We start from the raw sequence: 15,223 nt of genomic DNA, 5'->3' as shown, positions 1-15,223 counted from the left end.
ATAAGAGGCAGGCAGTCTTGGTATTCGAACCTCTCACTACAATCAGTAAAAGGCCGAACTAACCACGATTGATTTCTTCATGTTCCAATGTCACGTAAAGCTAGCCACTACACCCGCGAGTATCTGTTGAAGACTCCATTATGGGGCAGCTTGGTGGATTGGACTGTTGGCATCTTTTCCAGCCTCAACCAAAAAAAAACCAAAAAGCTCAACTCCTAAAGAGGGGAAGCAGCTCCTCCCCAGATCTATAACAGCTTACCTCGATAGACACATATCTTGTCAGTGTGTGCACAAAATCCGATCAGATAAAGTTCATTCACATACAGTAGGGATAAGAGTTGCCTGTGACATTTATTTAGCGGAAATACGCGCTACGTCCGTTAAAAATTAAATTGTGTAGACCAAATTTAGTTTAAAGAATATAATATTTTTTTTTAAAGTATAAGTTCAAACAAGAGTTTTACCAAAGTAGCTAAAAAACCAGTAATTATTCCCCCAAAGATATACATCTACTGTATATTTTTTTAGAAGAATCATTAGAGCCGTTTTCGAAAATCATGTCCATGTTCCCTTTTTTTTTTCGTATGCATTTGCGAGCTGAATAGATGCATGGTAAAAAAGAACATAAAGACTTGCTTTAATGAACATTCATAACCTTAGCTTTGGATTCCAAACATAAAAAAAAAAGGCTATGTATGTAACCTGTCATCTCCTGTTCAATTCCATTATTTCCTTGTATCCCACCCAATTCCCACTGTTTGAGTCTACTGCGCTCCCTTTCAACCAAACTAGGTTAAAGTGGCGCGAACGATATTTTTTTCATATTTGGTAATGCCACTGGTCTAAATATTAATTTATTCACTACTCGTTGGAAACACTCTTCTACCAATACGCTTTAGTTTCGAACTATTTGTACAAAACGAGGACTTCAGATAGGATTTTGTTCACTTTTGTATCACACAGCTACCTTTTCACTAGGCGGGACGACAAGTTCAACGTTCACAGATAATTATTTTTGATAATTTTTTCTGTTAACCAGATGACCCTTTTGCTCCCGCTCTATACAAGGAATTAATTCACGTATATTATTTCGTGGAACAGATATCAAAGTCTCGCGAAACACTAGCGAATCTTTCAGTTACTCAGATTAGCAGAAAAACATGTTTTGTATGATTCTTTTTATATTTGTGTGTTTAGGTAAGTTGATAATTTGTTCATTTTATTTTTTTTTTTTTTTTTTTAATTTCCTAATTCAAATGCAACCTCAGATTTAAACGAGGACTGTATAATTAAATTAAATAATTACAAACTTGAAATACACCACAATGTAAAAGATACACACATTCTTTAAAATTAGGATTATATTATATATCTAATGCAACACAATATAATATTATATGATGCCTAGGCAAAGTAGGAAATTAAGAAATTTTACAATTCGCTTTTTGGCTGTTACAAATGCAAAGATAGGAGATAATAATATAAAGTTTGTCTGGCCACATGACACCCTTGATAACCGTGGGACACAGAAACAGATGAACTCATATCATCTGTCCTATAAAGACTGCATGGTTTGAAAAAAGAAATTAACTTTCAATATAACAGATCAAACAAATAAATGATCTTGGAGAGTTTTTGTGACAAGAAATAGTTACACAAGTCTAGTGTTCAATTAAATAATTCTATGAGCATTGTATGTAAGCATCACTTAACACTAAAGTCTTATGTATCTCTAACAAGTGCAGTGTTCAATTCAACATTCTATGAGCATTGGATGTAAGCATCACTTAACACTAAAGTCTTATGTATCTCTAACAAGTGCAGTGTTCAATTCAACATTCTATGAGCATTGGATGTAAGCATCACTTAACACTAAAGTCTTATGTATCTCTAACAAGTGCAGTGTTCAATTCAACATTCTATGAGCATTGGATGTAAGCATCACTTAACACTAAAGTCTTATGTATCTCTAACAAGTGCAGTGTTCAATTCAACATTCTATGAGCATTGGATGTAAGCATCACTTAACACTAAAGTCTTATGTATCTCTAACAAGTGCAGTGTTCAATTCAACATTCTATGAGCATTGGATGTAAGCATCACTTAACACTAAAGTCTTATGTATCTCTAACAAGTGCAGTGTTCAATTCAACATTCTATGAGCATTGGATGTAAGCATCACTTAACACTAAAGTCTTATGTATCTCTAACAAGTGCAGTGTTCAATTCAACATTCTATGAGCATTGGATGTAAGCATCACTTAACACTAAAGTCTTATGTATCTCTAACAAGTGCAGTGTTCAATTCAACATTCTATGAGTATTGGATGTAAGCATCACTTTACACTTAAGTCTTATGTGTCTCTAACAGTGACAAGAATTAGTGATACATGTTCAGTATTTATTTATAAGCATGAAATGTAAGCATCACCTACGACTGAAATTGTATGCATCTATGTCTCTGACTATACTTGGAAATTATATTACGCAGTTCTTCGTTCCGCTTTCAGAGCTTGCGATCTATGGGACAGATGATGTTAAGGTAATCCGTTTGTGCGTCAAATACTTAACAAGGGTGTCATATGGCCAGCACAACGACCAGCCATCTTTACTTTTCCCCATCTAATGTCAGATGCCCAGTTTTCACCAGGATTCGAACCCCGGACCTCTCACTTTTTAAAACCAAGCTTAGCAACCGCGCATTCATATTAACCACTACAAAGACAAAAAATCATAAAATTTAATTGTAAATTATGCTGTATGTCTTGATAACATAAATGTTGCAATGTATTATTTTGGTATAAAATATAATTTTTAAAAACATATATACACCTCCTGTATACAACTTACAGAGCAACTATTTCTTCATCATCTTAATAACTAATGAATGTTAGATTTAAAAAAAAAATATATATATATTTTACGACGACCCCTGCCCTCCTAAGAAAGAATCTTGGCTAAGAGACTTTATACTATTCCACTTTATTCCTTTAGTTCTAGTCTTAGAAGACGATGTGCACTTAAACATAAATAAACTTTTGAATTAATGCCCGAACGAGATAGTCCTTTCAAAACCGACGTTGGATCTAGGTCTAGACATAGCCAAATTAAAATTTACCTTTACCTTTACCTATCCCTTAGTCTGTTAGACCGTTGGGGCACCAAGCAAGACTCGTCGACCGCCTTTCTCCATTCCTTCCTGCCTTTTGCCCTGTTTAAATCATCTTTCAATGGTAGGCCTGTTCATTCTTTAATGTTATATTAATTTCCTTTTTTTTTTATTCTTTGAAAGTTTATGATGGTCAAAGTCGAGTTTTCCGCGTGTACCTAACGAGCACGCGGTTCTTTAATTAGCGATACATGTCAACTGTTACATTTCAAGAGAAATGTTTCAGCTGTTTTTGATATCCATGTCCAGGTTCAACCCTCCAGGTTCCATGAAGTTGTCACTTGAAAAGAGGTATTGTAAAAAAAAGTCATAACGTTGCGAAATAAGTAAGAGCTTCCAAATATTTATGTTTTGGTTTTTAGGAACTTAGCGTACAAAACAGTTCAATACAGTACGTTTTCAGTTTTATTTTTTATTTTGTGTCTGGCCAAACTGTATCAAACTTTATCTAGATCAGTGATGTCCAAACTTTGGCCATTACAAATGAACTCCCAAAGTGCTTAATGAAGCCTTATTATTTGGTTTGCATTAGAGAAGATTATTTTGGGCGCTGATGCGGCCCTTGACAATCGTCATATTTATAACCCACAGTGTGAACGTGGATGGTGTTAGGATGCGAGTCCTTTGCATTGTTATGATGAGTATTTATTTTGTATATTCTAGAACACTGTTTCCCAAAGTGGGGTACGCGTCCCCCCCCCCCCCCCCCCCCAGGGGTACGGGAAGACTTTTGAGGGGGTACGCGTTGAACCTTATTAACTATGCTTTTTTTTTAAAAAAAAATACCCATTTATTTTGTTTTGTTAATCAGTTAAACAGGGGTGGGGGCGAAGGTACTAAGCGTTTCAATCATTATAAAAGGGGTATACATAGGGCAAAAATTTGGGAAACACTGTTCTATAATAACAGTAAAGACAATATGGTAGCAGTTTTAAGATATTTATAATATAAATACGTGAACAAAACAGGTCAAACTCTATTCTCTCTATAGCTCCGTCTCTCCAAGCTTCAAATCTCCAACAAACACAAACAAAATCAGGCCTTAAATACCTTTTTAGTTCGCCCGTACTTTTTGACAAGTACCTGTTCAAGGTAGCAACACACGTTTAATTCTTGACACTCGATAGTTTCATTGCCTCGCGTCTTACACTCGTGTCTCAGTCACCCAGCCGCATCTTACTACCACCACAATAAACATCCTTCTGTCATTTAGACCTTAGACCTTGACACTTGCACTAGCCCGTATTTCTAATCCCTAAAGGTGGATACCAAAGAAAACACGGTAAGCACGAGGGTGTCATGTGGATAGCACAGTGACCAACCTCCGTTATTTCTCAAACGTATGTTAGACATTACATAAACTCAAGTAAAGACAATTTAAATTTTCAGATCTTGTGGTCTATAGGGCAGATGATGTAAAGATCATCTGTTTCCGTGGCCTATGGTTAGCGAGGGTGTTATGTGGCCAGCACAAAGACATTACATACATGTTTAGAAATGGAGCCCCGATATTGGGAAATATAAAGGCCACAGACCCTGAATAACATATAACCTTAATACCAATCTTCAAACGCGGAAAAGAAATCAATATCTTATATTATATAATGCAGACGTTACTTCAAAAAAGAAGATGATTATGTCCAACCGTCCTGCATTCAGTCATGCATGTTAACCAATGACTTGAATTCTGCCAAGTCACTGGTTACCCTGGCTAGCTCAGGCAACCCATTCCTGGCTAGCTCAGGCAACCCATTCCTGGCTAGCTCAGGCAACCCATTCCTGGCTAGCTCAGGCAACGCATTCCTGGCTAGCTCAGGCAACCCATTCCTGGCTAGCTCGGGCAACCCATTCCTGGCTAGCTCGGGCAACCCATTCCTGGCTAGCTCGGGTAACCCATTCCTGGCTAGCTCGGGCGACCGATTCCTGGCTAGCTCGGGCAACCCATTCCTGGCTAGCTCGGGCAACCCATTCCTGGCTAGCTCGGGCAACCCATTCCTGGCTAGCTCGGGCAACCCATTCCTGGCTAGCTCGGGCAACCCATTTCTGGCTAGCTCGGGCAACCCATTCCTGGCTAGCTCGGGCAACCCATTCCTGGCTAGCTCGGGCAACCCATTCCTGGCTAGCTCGGGCAACCCATTCCTGGCTAGCTCGGGCAACCCATTCCTGACTAGCTCAGGCAACCCATTCCTGGCTAGCTCAGGCAACCCATTCCTGGCTAGCTCAGGCAACCCATTCCTGGCTAGCTCAGGCAACCCATTCCTGGCTAGCTCAGGCAACCCATTCCTGGCTAGCTCAGGCAACCCATTCCTGGCTAGCTCAGGCAACCCATTCCTGGCTAGGTCAGGCAACCCATTCCTGGCTAGCTCATGCAACCCATTCCTGGCTAGCTCAGGCAACCCATTCCTGGCTAGCTCAGGCAACCCATTCCAAGGTGTCTTCCAAAAGTAGGTACTAAGTGACACATCGCATGTTCTTTTCATTTGTTTCAAAAGTATCAGACAAAGACCGAAAGGAAAAGAAGGTGGAATAGAAACCGTCAATCCTAATGACCCAATTCAATTCAATAATTAATTAATCGCAACCGTTTAGAGTGTACAAGGCAGCTGGTGACTTTGCATAATTTACTTTGTCAAGGCGAGATCGATAAATGAGTTATTTAATTTTTTAGATCCACTTTTTTTCAAACTATTATCAATTTCATTGGATTTAAAGATTTTGGGATTAAGTCACAATCTTATATTATCTTATAAAATACAGACTTTTTTTAAAAAAAAGAAGATGATTACGTCCTACGAATATTTCTAGATCAATTTAGTTATGCATGTTAACCAATGACTTAAATTCTGCCATGCAGTCATCAGATTGGACACTTAAGCATAAAAAAATGATTAATTGTACATATTTTATTTTAGTTTCAATCAAAATAACACAAAAACAAAATACTTTAAAAACTAACGGATTGTATTTCGGTCTTTCTTCAAAATGTGACCGTTGCCTGGAAGTTTTATGACAAAACATTTAGTTTTTATAACCTTATTCCTTAAAATTACTGCAAAAGAGCTGACAGCTCAGCAGCAAAAAGCTGGCTAGAAGAAGAATTCCTTAAAATTAATGTATATCAATCTTTTTATTTTAATTTATTTATGCATATTTCGATGGATAAAAGAAACACAAACTCAAAATCGGCCCCTCGAAGTGGTCTACCCAGGCAGGCTTCAATATTTTCAGAAAGAACATCCAAATGAAATTATATCAAAGACAAATGAGAGATAAGAATGGAGAAAGAAGGTTGACAGATCTTGTGTAGTGCCCCAACGGTCCAGCAGATCAAAGGATAGGTGCAAGTAAATGCACAGTTAGATGTGAACCTGGCCTAACTAGTTCGCCTTTCAGACCTTGTGTTCTATAGGGCAGATGATGTAAAGTTCATCTTTTTTTGTGACCTACGGTTAACGAGGGTGTTATGTAGCCAGCGCAACGACCAACAGCCTTTACTTTTCCCCAACTAATGTCAGGTCCCCATGGGAGCTGGGTGGACTCAGAGGCGCCAAAGGATTCTGAAGTTGAAAATCCCAGTCTTCACCTGGGACCCTCGGTTCGGAAGCCAAGCGCTTTACCGCTCAGCTACCGCGCTTCTCCTGGACTAACTGAAGTCTTACAAATAATGTAATTGTTTAGAAAAGGCTCAACCTCTTATTGGAATCCTCAAAAAATTATATTATATTATTATATTAAAATACAATATCTGAGTGCGATCGGTAGTATTTTAACCTTTTAATGAATAATGTTATCTATTTTTTGACTGATATTTACCTAATTCATTTGTTAAGCTTTAACTTTCAAACCTAAGCACATACAAGCAACTTTTGTTTTTTATTTTCATTTCAGGAGCATCGTGGTCATTTCCTCTATACGATTGTCAATCGAGAAGTAAAGATATTCTGTTTATAATTGATTGTCGAAGTAAGGTGCAAGAACAAATAGACTTTATGCAATCTACAGCTAATTACCTTCTAGAACAACATTCAGTACAACAGAATACCTCATTCATGACATTTTCTACCAATGGGATAATTGACATCAATAATTTTACAGCCATTCAAGATATTCAGCTTTCGTGTGGTCAGTCGTTTCCTATTAATGACGTATTTAACGCATCAGAAGTCTGGTTCACATCCAGGAATAGACCACTCGTGACAATTATTTTTGTCACTGAAACTCTGTTCACTGATGTTGACCAAATAATTGAAAAGCAAAAGAAAGACACGAAAGTGGACCGACTATTTTTCATACCTGAAAGAGATAACGTGTACACAATTCTCGGAATTCGCTTTCTTTATTTGTACCAATCTTTCCGTGAATTAAATGTGTTGGACGTCTATGCTGCCATTTGTAAAACATCTTGTTCAAAGAACCATGTCACTTTTACCACGGACAGTTCCATGATATCTTATTACCATATTGCTCATGTTTATAACATGAGTTACGATCAAAGTGACCGGTACTGTAGAGATCAGAAAAACAGTTACTTAGTTTCACTAGAGTCTCCTGAAGAAATCAGTTTTTTATTGAATCATTTCAAAGAATCTAATTTGCCACAAGATTTTAAAAGGTATTTCAGACTACACCTTGGAATAAAATATAACAGATACAATCTATTGTGGCAGTCAGGCTATCCCTATGTGTTTTCTTATAATGTCTCAAAGGCTTATGGAAGGAATTGTTATTTTATTCATATATTTAATGTGGAGACTACTAAGTATGCCGTGGAAGACAATATTGACTTTTTAACGAAAAATGTGTTTCTTGATGATTGCTCCACAACGTTCAAAACTTCTTTAGTGGTCTGTGAATGTCATGAAGTTCTATCCAATCCAGAAGTGGCGTACACATTAGTTCATGAAGCTTCTAGAAACAAGAACATTGTACAGCGTACACATTACATTCTGTCTATGAAGTTCCTTTTTGAAGAATATTCCTATGTCTCTAGTTTTGTGCAGTCCATTCAATGCCTTGCAAATAGTTCAACTGGAAACGACTATTTACAAGCCTACGTCTGTGGCGGAATATTAAAACGCAACGTGGAAAAAATGGAAAATAAAAATTATAATCTTTCACTTTCACTACAAAATGGTGTAAGCCATTTTGTTTTCGAAAATTTCGACATTTCTGACTGCATGTACCATATCAAAAATAAGAACAATCAAACCTCTGCAAATTTAAAAGGATTGAGATTCAATAATAAAAATGACATGTTTTGTGAAAAAGAAACTAATAAAATAGAATCTCCTAAAGCCCAGGAAATGTTTAGCATTGATGATTTTCATTGTGGAACAAAGTCAATTGGATGTGACTATCCATCTCCAGCATTTCGGTGTCAAGGAAACTTAGTTCATAAATGTATTAGAAGTAGAGATATTTTTAGTTTCACTTTTGATGCAAAATGTAAAGATAACTCACATTTACAAAACTGCGAAAATTTTACCTGCCCTAGAGGATTTGTCAAATGTCCTAAATCTTATTGCATTTATAGCTCATTTATTGGTGACAGAATACTAGACTGTCCTTTCGGTGAGGATGAATTTCAGTTAAATACTTTTTTAGGTTCAGTTCAAGTTAGTTTTATTATGGAGGATCTCTGTATTTATACATTGGACCCAGTTAACTACGCGTTATTAAATTATTCAAAAAATATATCGTTTCATTGTAGTCTCCCTTGCCCAAGAAATTTCATGTGCATTTCCAATAGAAGGCGTATAGGGTCTCAAACCATGGAGTACGTTTATAAAATGAGGTTTGGTCTGTATAACGCAACTTCTTTTATATATCCATTACATATATACTCAATAATCGGTCCTCCCTTTCGAACAGTAGAATTCAATGGACAAGATTGTAAACTACGCAACTTGGACTTTGCTTTTCAGTATTGGAATCTGATAGAGCTTCTTGTCTTGGATCTTAGTAGAAATGAATTTGTTGGTAGTGGTAATATCAAATTAATAACAAGTTTAAGCAAATTAAAAGTGTTGAACATTTCTCACAACCTGAACTTAACAATAGATCAAAATTTTATTTTCCCGACATCATTAGAGATCATTGATTTATCTTATACAAAAACTTCATCATTAAAATTAAATGTCTTTGAAAATGTAACTTTTCTAAAACATTTAAATCTAAGTAAAACTTTAGTTTCTACATTTCAAGATCTGGGAATACCGGAATACTTTACACTAGAAAGTTTATACCTAGAGAATGTTGAAATGAGAAATATTGAAGAAAATTTTTTCCGAGGTCTTACTATAAAGTCTGAGTTACGAGCTAGTGATTATAAACTTTGTTGTCCACAAATATTAAATCCTAATATTCCAGTGGATAAATGTCATGCACCTGTAGATGCCATCTCTTCATGTAAACATCTTGTTGGTGACATTCTAAAGAGAATTACCATCTGGACCGTAGGACTTATAACCTTAGTTGGAAATGGCATTGTGTTGGTCTATAGAATTGGTTGGAACAGAGAGATATTTAAAAAAGCTTATGGACTGTTTGTATCTGGTCTGGCTGTTTCAGATTTTATTATGGGAATTTATTTACTATTAATAGCTTCAGTAGATATTCAATATGAAGATATTTATGTATTAGAAGATGTCAAATGGAGACATAGTAATTTGTGTCAATTTGCAGGATTTCTGTCAACAATCTCAAGTGAAACTTCCACATTTTTTATTTGTTTGATAACAATAGATCGATTCTTAATAATTACTTTTCCTTTTGGTCAATACAGGTTTACGAAAACTCTAAAAATAGTTTCCTTCAAATTGGTTTGGGTCATTGGTTTTCTGTTAGCTCTAATTCCTATTACATTTACTGAATGGAATATTTATTCTTCTAATGGTTTGTGTTTGGCTCTGCCTCTGGGATCTACAGAACATGATGGCTGGATTTTTTCTTTCATTGTTTTTGTTGTTTTAAATTTTATATTGTTTCTTTTTATAGCTATTGGTCAAATCTTGATATTTTTAAACATTATAATTGTAAGGAAGAATATTAACCCCGTAACAACTGATACCAGAAGAAGTAGAGAGGATTCAAACATAGCTAAAAAACTTGCTTTGGTTGCCCTGACAGATTTCATGTGCTGGTTTCCTGTTGGAATACTTGGATTTCTTTCATTAAAAGGTCACATCTTTGACCGTGAAGTGTACGCTTGGATCGCTGTTTTTGTGCTGCCAATAAATTCAGCACTTAATCCAATTATTTACACAATCCCAGCTATCTATCAAAAGTGTAGGTCTTATATATTAACGTGGCATTGTAGTGCAGGAAACCTACCTAGTCTAGAGTCTACTCGTTTAGATAGAGTTCGATCGAATTCGAAAAAAAATATCTCTATATGAACTTTGAAATTCTATCTTACTATTTTAGCGTTTTGCGCTGGTATGATCAGAAAACTGTCCAGATTGACACACCTCCAGTGTATTTCAGTCAGACTGTCGCAACTAGAGAAGAAGAGGGGAAATGAGTCTAATTGAAACAATGAAAGTATACATTTGAAAAGCGACCAAAAGAAAATACTTTACTTTAATTTCCCCCAACTTAGAGCTGAGTGTACTCAGAGGCACCCAAGAATCCCAAAATTTAAAATCTTAGTCTTCATCAGGATTCAAACCAGGGATCCCCGGCTAGGAAGTCAGGCGCTTTACCGCTCAGCCACCGCGCCTTAAAGAGAGGATAGTTATTTTTTGGTTGAAAAAGAGCAAAACGGAATAAGTCTATGTCTCTAAATGTCGAACCGAAGGTAAATTCTAAGGATTTAGGTTCACGGAAAGTCAAATCTTGTATAGCGTAACTTTCATGTGCAGCAAATTTTGAAAATGGATTGGAGCACCATGTATCACAAAACATAATCCAATTGAGTAGATTGTCTTTGTCAAAAGAATGGTCAAGGTCTATGTGCATAAAAAGTTAATGATGAAATGGTAAAGACTCCGTACTACATTGAATCTCTCAGTTGCGTGTGCTAAACATTTTTAAGAATGTCTTGACTCTTGATACAATATTAGTCCTATTTATGTCTGCTGAGGTTTAAAATACAGTTTATTCACAGCATGTAACTGACAGTGCTAGATTTATCTTTTTGCCCTTTTATAAGATTTTCTGAATTACTTTCTGAACTATTATTACGTATTTAACATTTGTACAGTCTGTGTGCATTCCTAACACAGACATTAGCTTTCATTGAATTATTTGCATGAACTAATTTCTGGAGCTCCCTTCCTTTTAAAGTAAAAGAATGTGTATCTTCTGAATCTTCATCGCGCTTACGCATGTTTATATTGTATTACATATAATCACAACCACTATTGCCAACATCTACCAACTGAAACTAATCACATGTATTAATTGCTTAAAAATTCTATTTTATTACTAAGTATTCTAGGTTTGATATTTCTATGTATTTACTTTGTTTCCTATATAGAAAAGTGAGGTTATGTTCCCCTTTCAGACCTTGTGGTCTATAGGGCAGATGATGCTAAGGTCATTTTTTCCCGTAGCCTACCGTTAAGAAGGGAGTCATGTGGCCAGCACAACGATCAACCGCCTTTACTTTTCCCCAAACTAACGTCAGGTACCCATTAGAGCTCGGTGGACTCAGAGGCGCCAGAAGATCTCGAAATACAAAATACCAGTCTTCACCAGGATTCGATCCCCGATCGCAGTTCAAAAGCCAAGCGCTTTAACGCTCAGTCAGCGCGCCTACTGTTTCCTGTATAGTGTCTATATTTTGCATTATCTGGTTCACATGAAGTGTCAGTCAAAGTCTATTTTGCACAAGTTGAATAAAAAAATAAGTGATATTTATATGTGCATGCACATTGTTTCTGTATTGTTTTAGGCATGCTATGTCTTTAGTTGTTTATATTAACAGCTAACATAAAAATTGTCTCTTTTTAATGGTTTCTGTATCAGATACAAAGTTGTTAATGTTTTTTTTTTTATTATTATCTTCGTTACATAATTTGTATATAAAATACATTCTTGTATTTATGTGTGTCTTGTATACTTGTTTTAGCATACACTATTTTATTACATTTATATATTAACAACACACAATCTCAATATCCCATTGCAACGTTTGATTTTTGCTTCATAAAGCTTCGTTACAATTTAAATTCATTTTTTTATCAATATCTCTTATTATATGTCACCCATTTTTTGACTCTAGTTTTTATTTTGTTTGAACCATATTTTGATTTTTCCACCCATTCTTGTTTCTTTCACTTTCTCCTTGCCTCTTTTTAATTCCGTGTTTTCTCTTATTTCGTCGTTTACTTTAATCTCTTCTCTGTCTATCACCCTCTCTCTCTCTCTCCCTATCTGTCTCTCTCTCCTTATCTGTCTCTCTCTCCCTATCTGTCTCTCTCTCTCCATATATGTCTCTCTCTCTGTCTCTCCCTCTCTGTCTCTCCCTGTCTCTCTCTCCCTATCTGTCTCTCTCTCTCTCTATCTGTCTCTCTCTCTCCCTATCTGTCTCTCTCTATCTGTCTCTCTCTCCCTATCTGTCTCTCTCTATCTGTCTCTCTCTGTCTCTCCCTATCTACCTCTCTGTCTCTTTATCTCTGTCTCACTATTTCTCTCTACTTTTCTATATTGTCTCTTTCTCTCTGTATTTTTGTTTTTCTCTCTCTCTCTCTCTATTCTAAATTTTACTCTAACATTCCTTTTCACTCTCTCTCTCTCTCTCTCATCTTATCTGTCTTTCACCAATTCTCGTTCCTACAAAAATGTATAGATTGTTCACGTTTGAGTCATATATTTGTATTCTAAAAACAAGAACCCACAGCAACTTCTCACATCGTCATATTTAAATAGAGACCTCGAGTGTATACTAAATCTTTGGTTTCGTAGTGATCAGTATAGACAGCATCAGGGGCGGACTGAATGTCCAAATCGGCCCAGACATTTCAATACAGTACGGCCCATAAATTGTATATCAAATGATGGGCCTTCAATTATTGGCCTGTCAGTTCTCAAAATCATTAAGGTATGTTATTTTTTTTTTTATAATGAATCGATAGGCCTTATATTGCTTTTTAACCGCTATGTTTGTAGGCCCCAAAAGGAGGAAGCCTACTAATAGCACTGTCTACGGATGTAGGCTATTACATTATTTTTGAAAATGTATTAGATTAATTTAGTATTTCATTGTAATCTGTAAAAGATGTTTTTAACATGACGCTCATATAGCCCCATATATATGAGAATATTATACAACCTTTAACAATTTAATACGTGCCATAGTGGCATTCATGAGGCCTTTTAGGAGGCCCTACCTGCCCATCTAAGTACCGGTCCACCGGGCATTTACCTAAATGTTCTTTCGTATTACTTTCTTTATGTTTTTTTTTTTTAAATAATTGTTAACAAATGAATTAAAGGAAGGCGAGATATACAAATGTTTTTAATTGTTCATTGCTTTGACAAAATGTTTCACATGAAAGATATGTTCGCAATGTGTGTTTCTGTTTAATTGTCTGCAAATCCATTAAAAGCAAGATTCAATTGAAAAGATGATAAAAAATAACATTCTTTTATGACTTTGCCATGCGCACCGCCATCCAAGATAGTGCAGAAAGAAGGTGCGCACTATCAGTGACCAGACAAGTCGGATGTTGACATAAGAGACTAACGATTTCCGCCCAAGTCTAGAGCCAATATGGAGATGCTGTGCTCAAGGCAGATGTCCTTTGTGTTTGTCATGTCTCCGTGTAAATAAACGTCTATGTCTCGTTGAGTTGCCTCTCTTCAGTAATTACAATACTTTTTTTTGGAAACAGAAGATTTGAAAATATTTTGTAATATAAATCAAACATTATTTTCTACAAGACTGCCGCGCGTGTTAAAACAATTTAATCGAATTTCACATTTCCAGGCAACGGCTTAGATTGCAATCAGTAGCGCGTTGTGGTCGACTCTTGTAGCACATCTATACTAAATTAATCAACTAATTGCATAATGCGTATTCATTATTATAGTTTTGCCTCTTGACTTTTCGTTAGGGTTTAGTTGTATCACAAGGTTGTTTGTTACCCATACCAGTAACTGTGCTGACTACACAACTTTATCATGCTTTATTTTTTTAATTAAATAACATTCGGCAGTAGTCAAAATGATGTTACATCAGCAAGTATTTATGTGCTTAAATAATACACAAACATAAACGGATAAAGTGAGGAATCCGATACATACTATTTCATGTGTTACGCTAATTTCTCGCGTGGGTACTCACTCGAAAGTGGATTAATTATTTAGAAATGGCAATAGCAGGCATCGGGCGTGTCTTCTGTATAGAATTAGAACATTTGGACTACATGAAATCAAGTAGGGAAGGATGTTTAGCCAATGTGGAAGAAGAAGCACGGAGTCGACAAAAGACAAACTTGATAGAACAAAACAACTTTTCTCTTGATACTCCAATAAGACCAGCTAGTGACCGGGAAGATTGGATTTAGTTTTGTGAAGTGTCACAACATCCTGAGGGCGATGCCCTAATACAAAGGTGGGCAAATTACGGCCGCGGGCCACATGCGGCCCGCCTGAGTGTTTTATGCGGCCCGCGGACACCTACAGAAATAAGGTGTGCTCCCACAGTATAAACATATTAAAATGCACATATATATATATATATATATATATATATATATATATATATATATATAATTCTAAATATTTATATAAATTATTAAAACAGTCTCAATATAAACAGTTTCAAGAAACCGAAGTTTAAGCTTATTGACTATACTTCAATATTCATGTAATTCTATGAAGAATTGTGCTGAGTGTTGGGTATGCGTGGAACAAGATGGCAAGTGTAACAACTGATGGATGAAAACAATTTGTTTGTTTGTTTCTTTTAAAGAATATCCCAACTTTAAACTGTAAACAGGAAAGTTTGCACAAAGCTGCATAAAATATCACCATGTTATTGACCTAAATATCATAATGACCAAAGGTATCAGAGATAGGGGTCATAACCACAGGTAGTTTCGAAAA

The 15,223-nt window shown here is 36.0% G+C and overlaps 1 protein-coding gene across 1 annotated transcript; it reads left to right on the top strand.

The window, feature by feature from the left end:
- Positions 1 to 882: 882 nt before the first annotated feature.
- Positions 883 to 13,964, top strand: LOC106059477 (uncharacterized). The gene is made up of 2 exons (XM_056033959.1): positions 883 to 1,197; positions 7,058 to 13,964. Exons 1-2 carry the CDS (start codon positions 1,161 to 1,163, stop codon positions 10,564 to 10,566), a joined length of 3,546 nt encoding a protein of 1,181 aa, XP_055889934.1. The 5' UTR covers positions 883 to 1,160; the 3' UTR covers positions 10,567 to 13,964.
- The last annotated feature ends 1,259 nt before the right edge of the window (positions 13,965 to 15,223 follow it).

This window comes from Biomphalaria glabrata, chromosome 6 (assembly GCF_947242115.1).
Source record: "Biomphalaria glabrata chromosome 6, xgBioGlab47.1, whole genome shotgun sequence".
Lineage (NCBI taxonomy): Eukaryota > Metazoa > Mollusca > Gastropoda > Planorbidae > Biomphalaria > Biomphalaria glabrata.
This window is presented reverse-complemented; position numbering and strand designations above follow the sequence as displayed.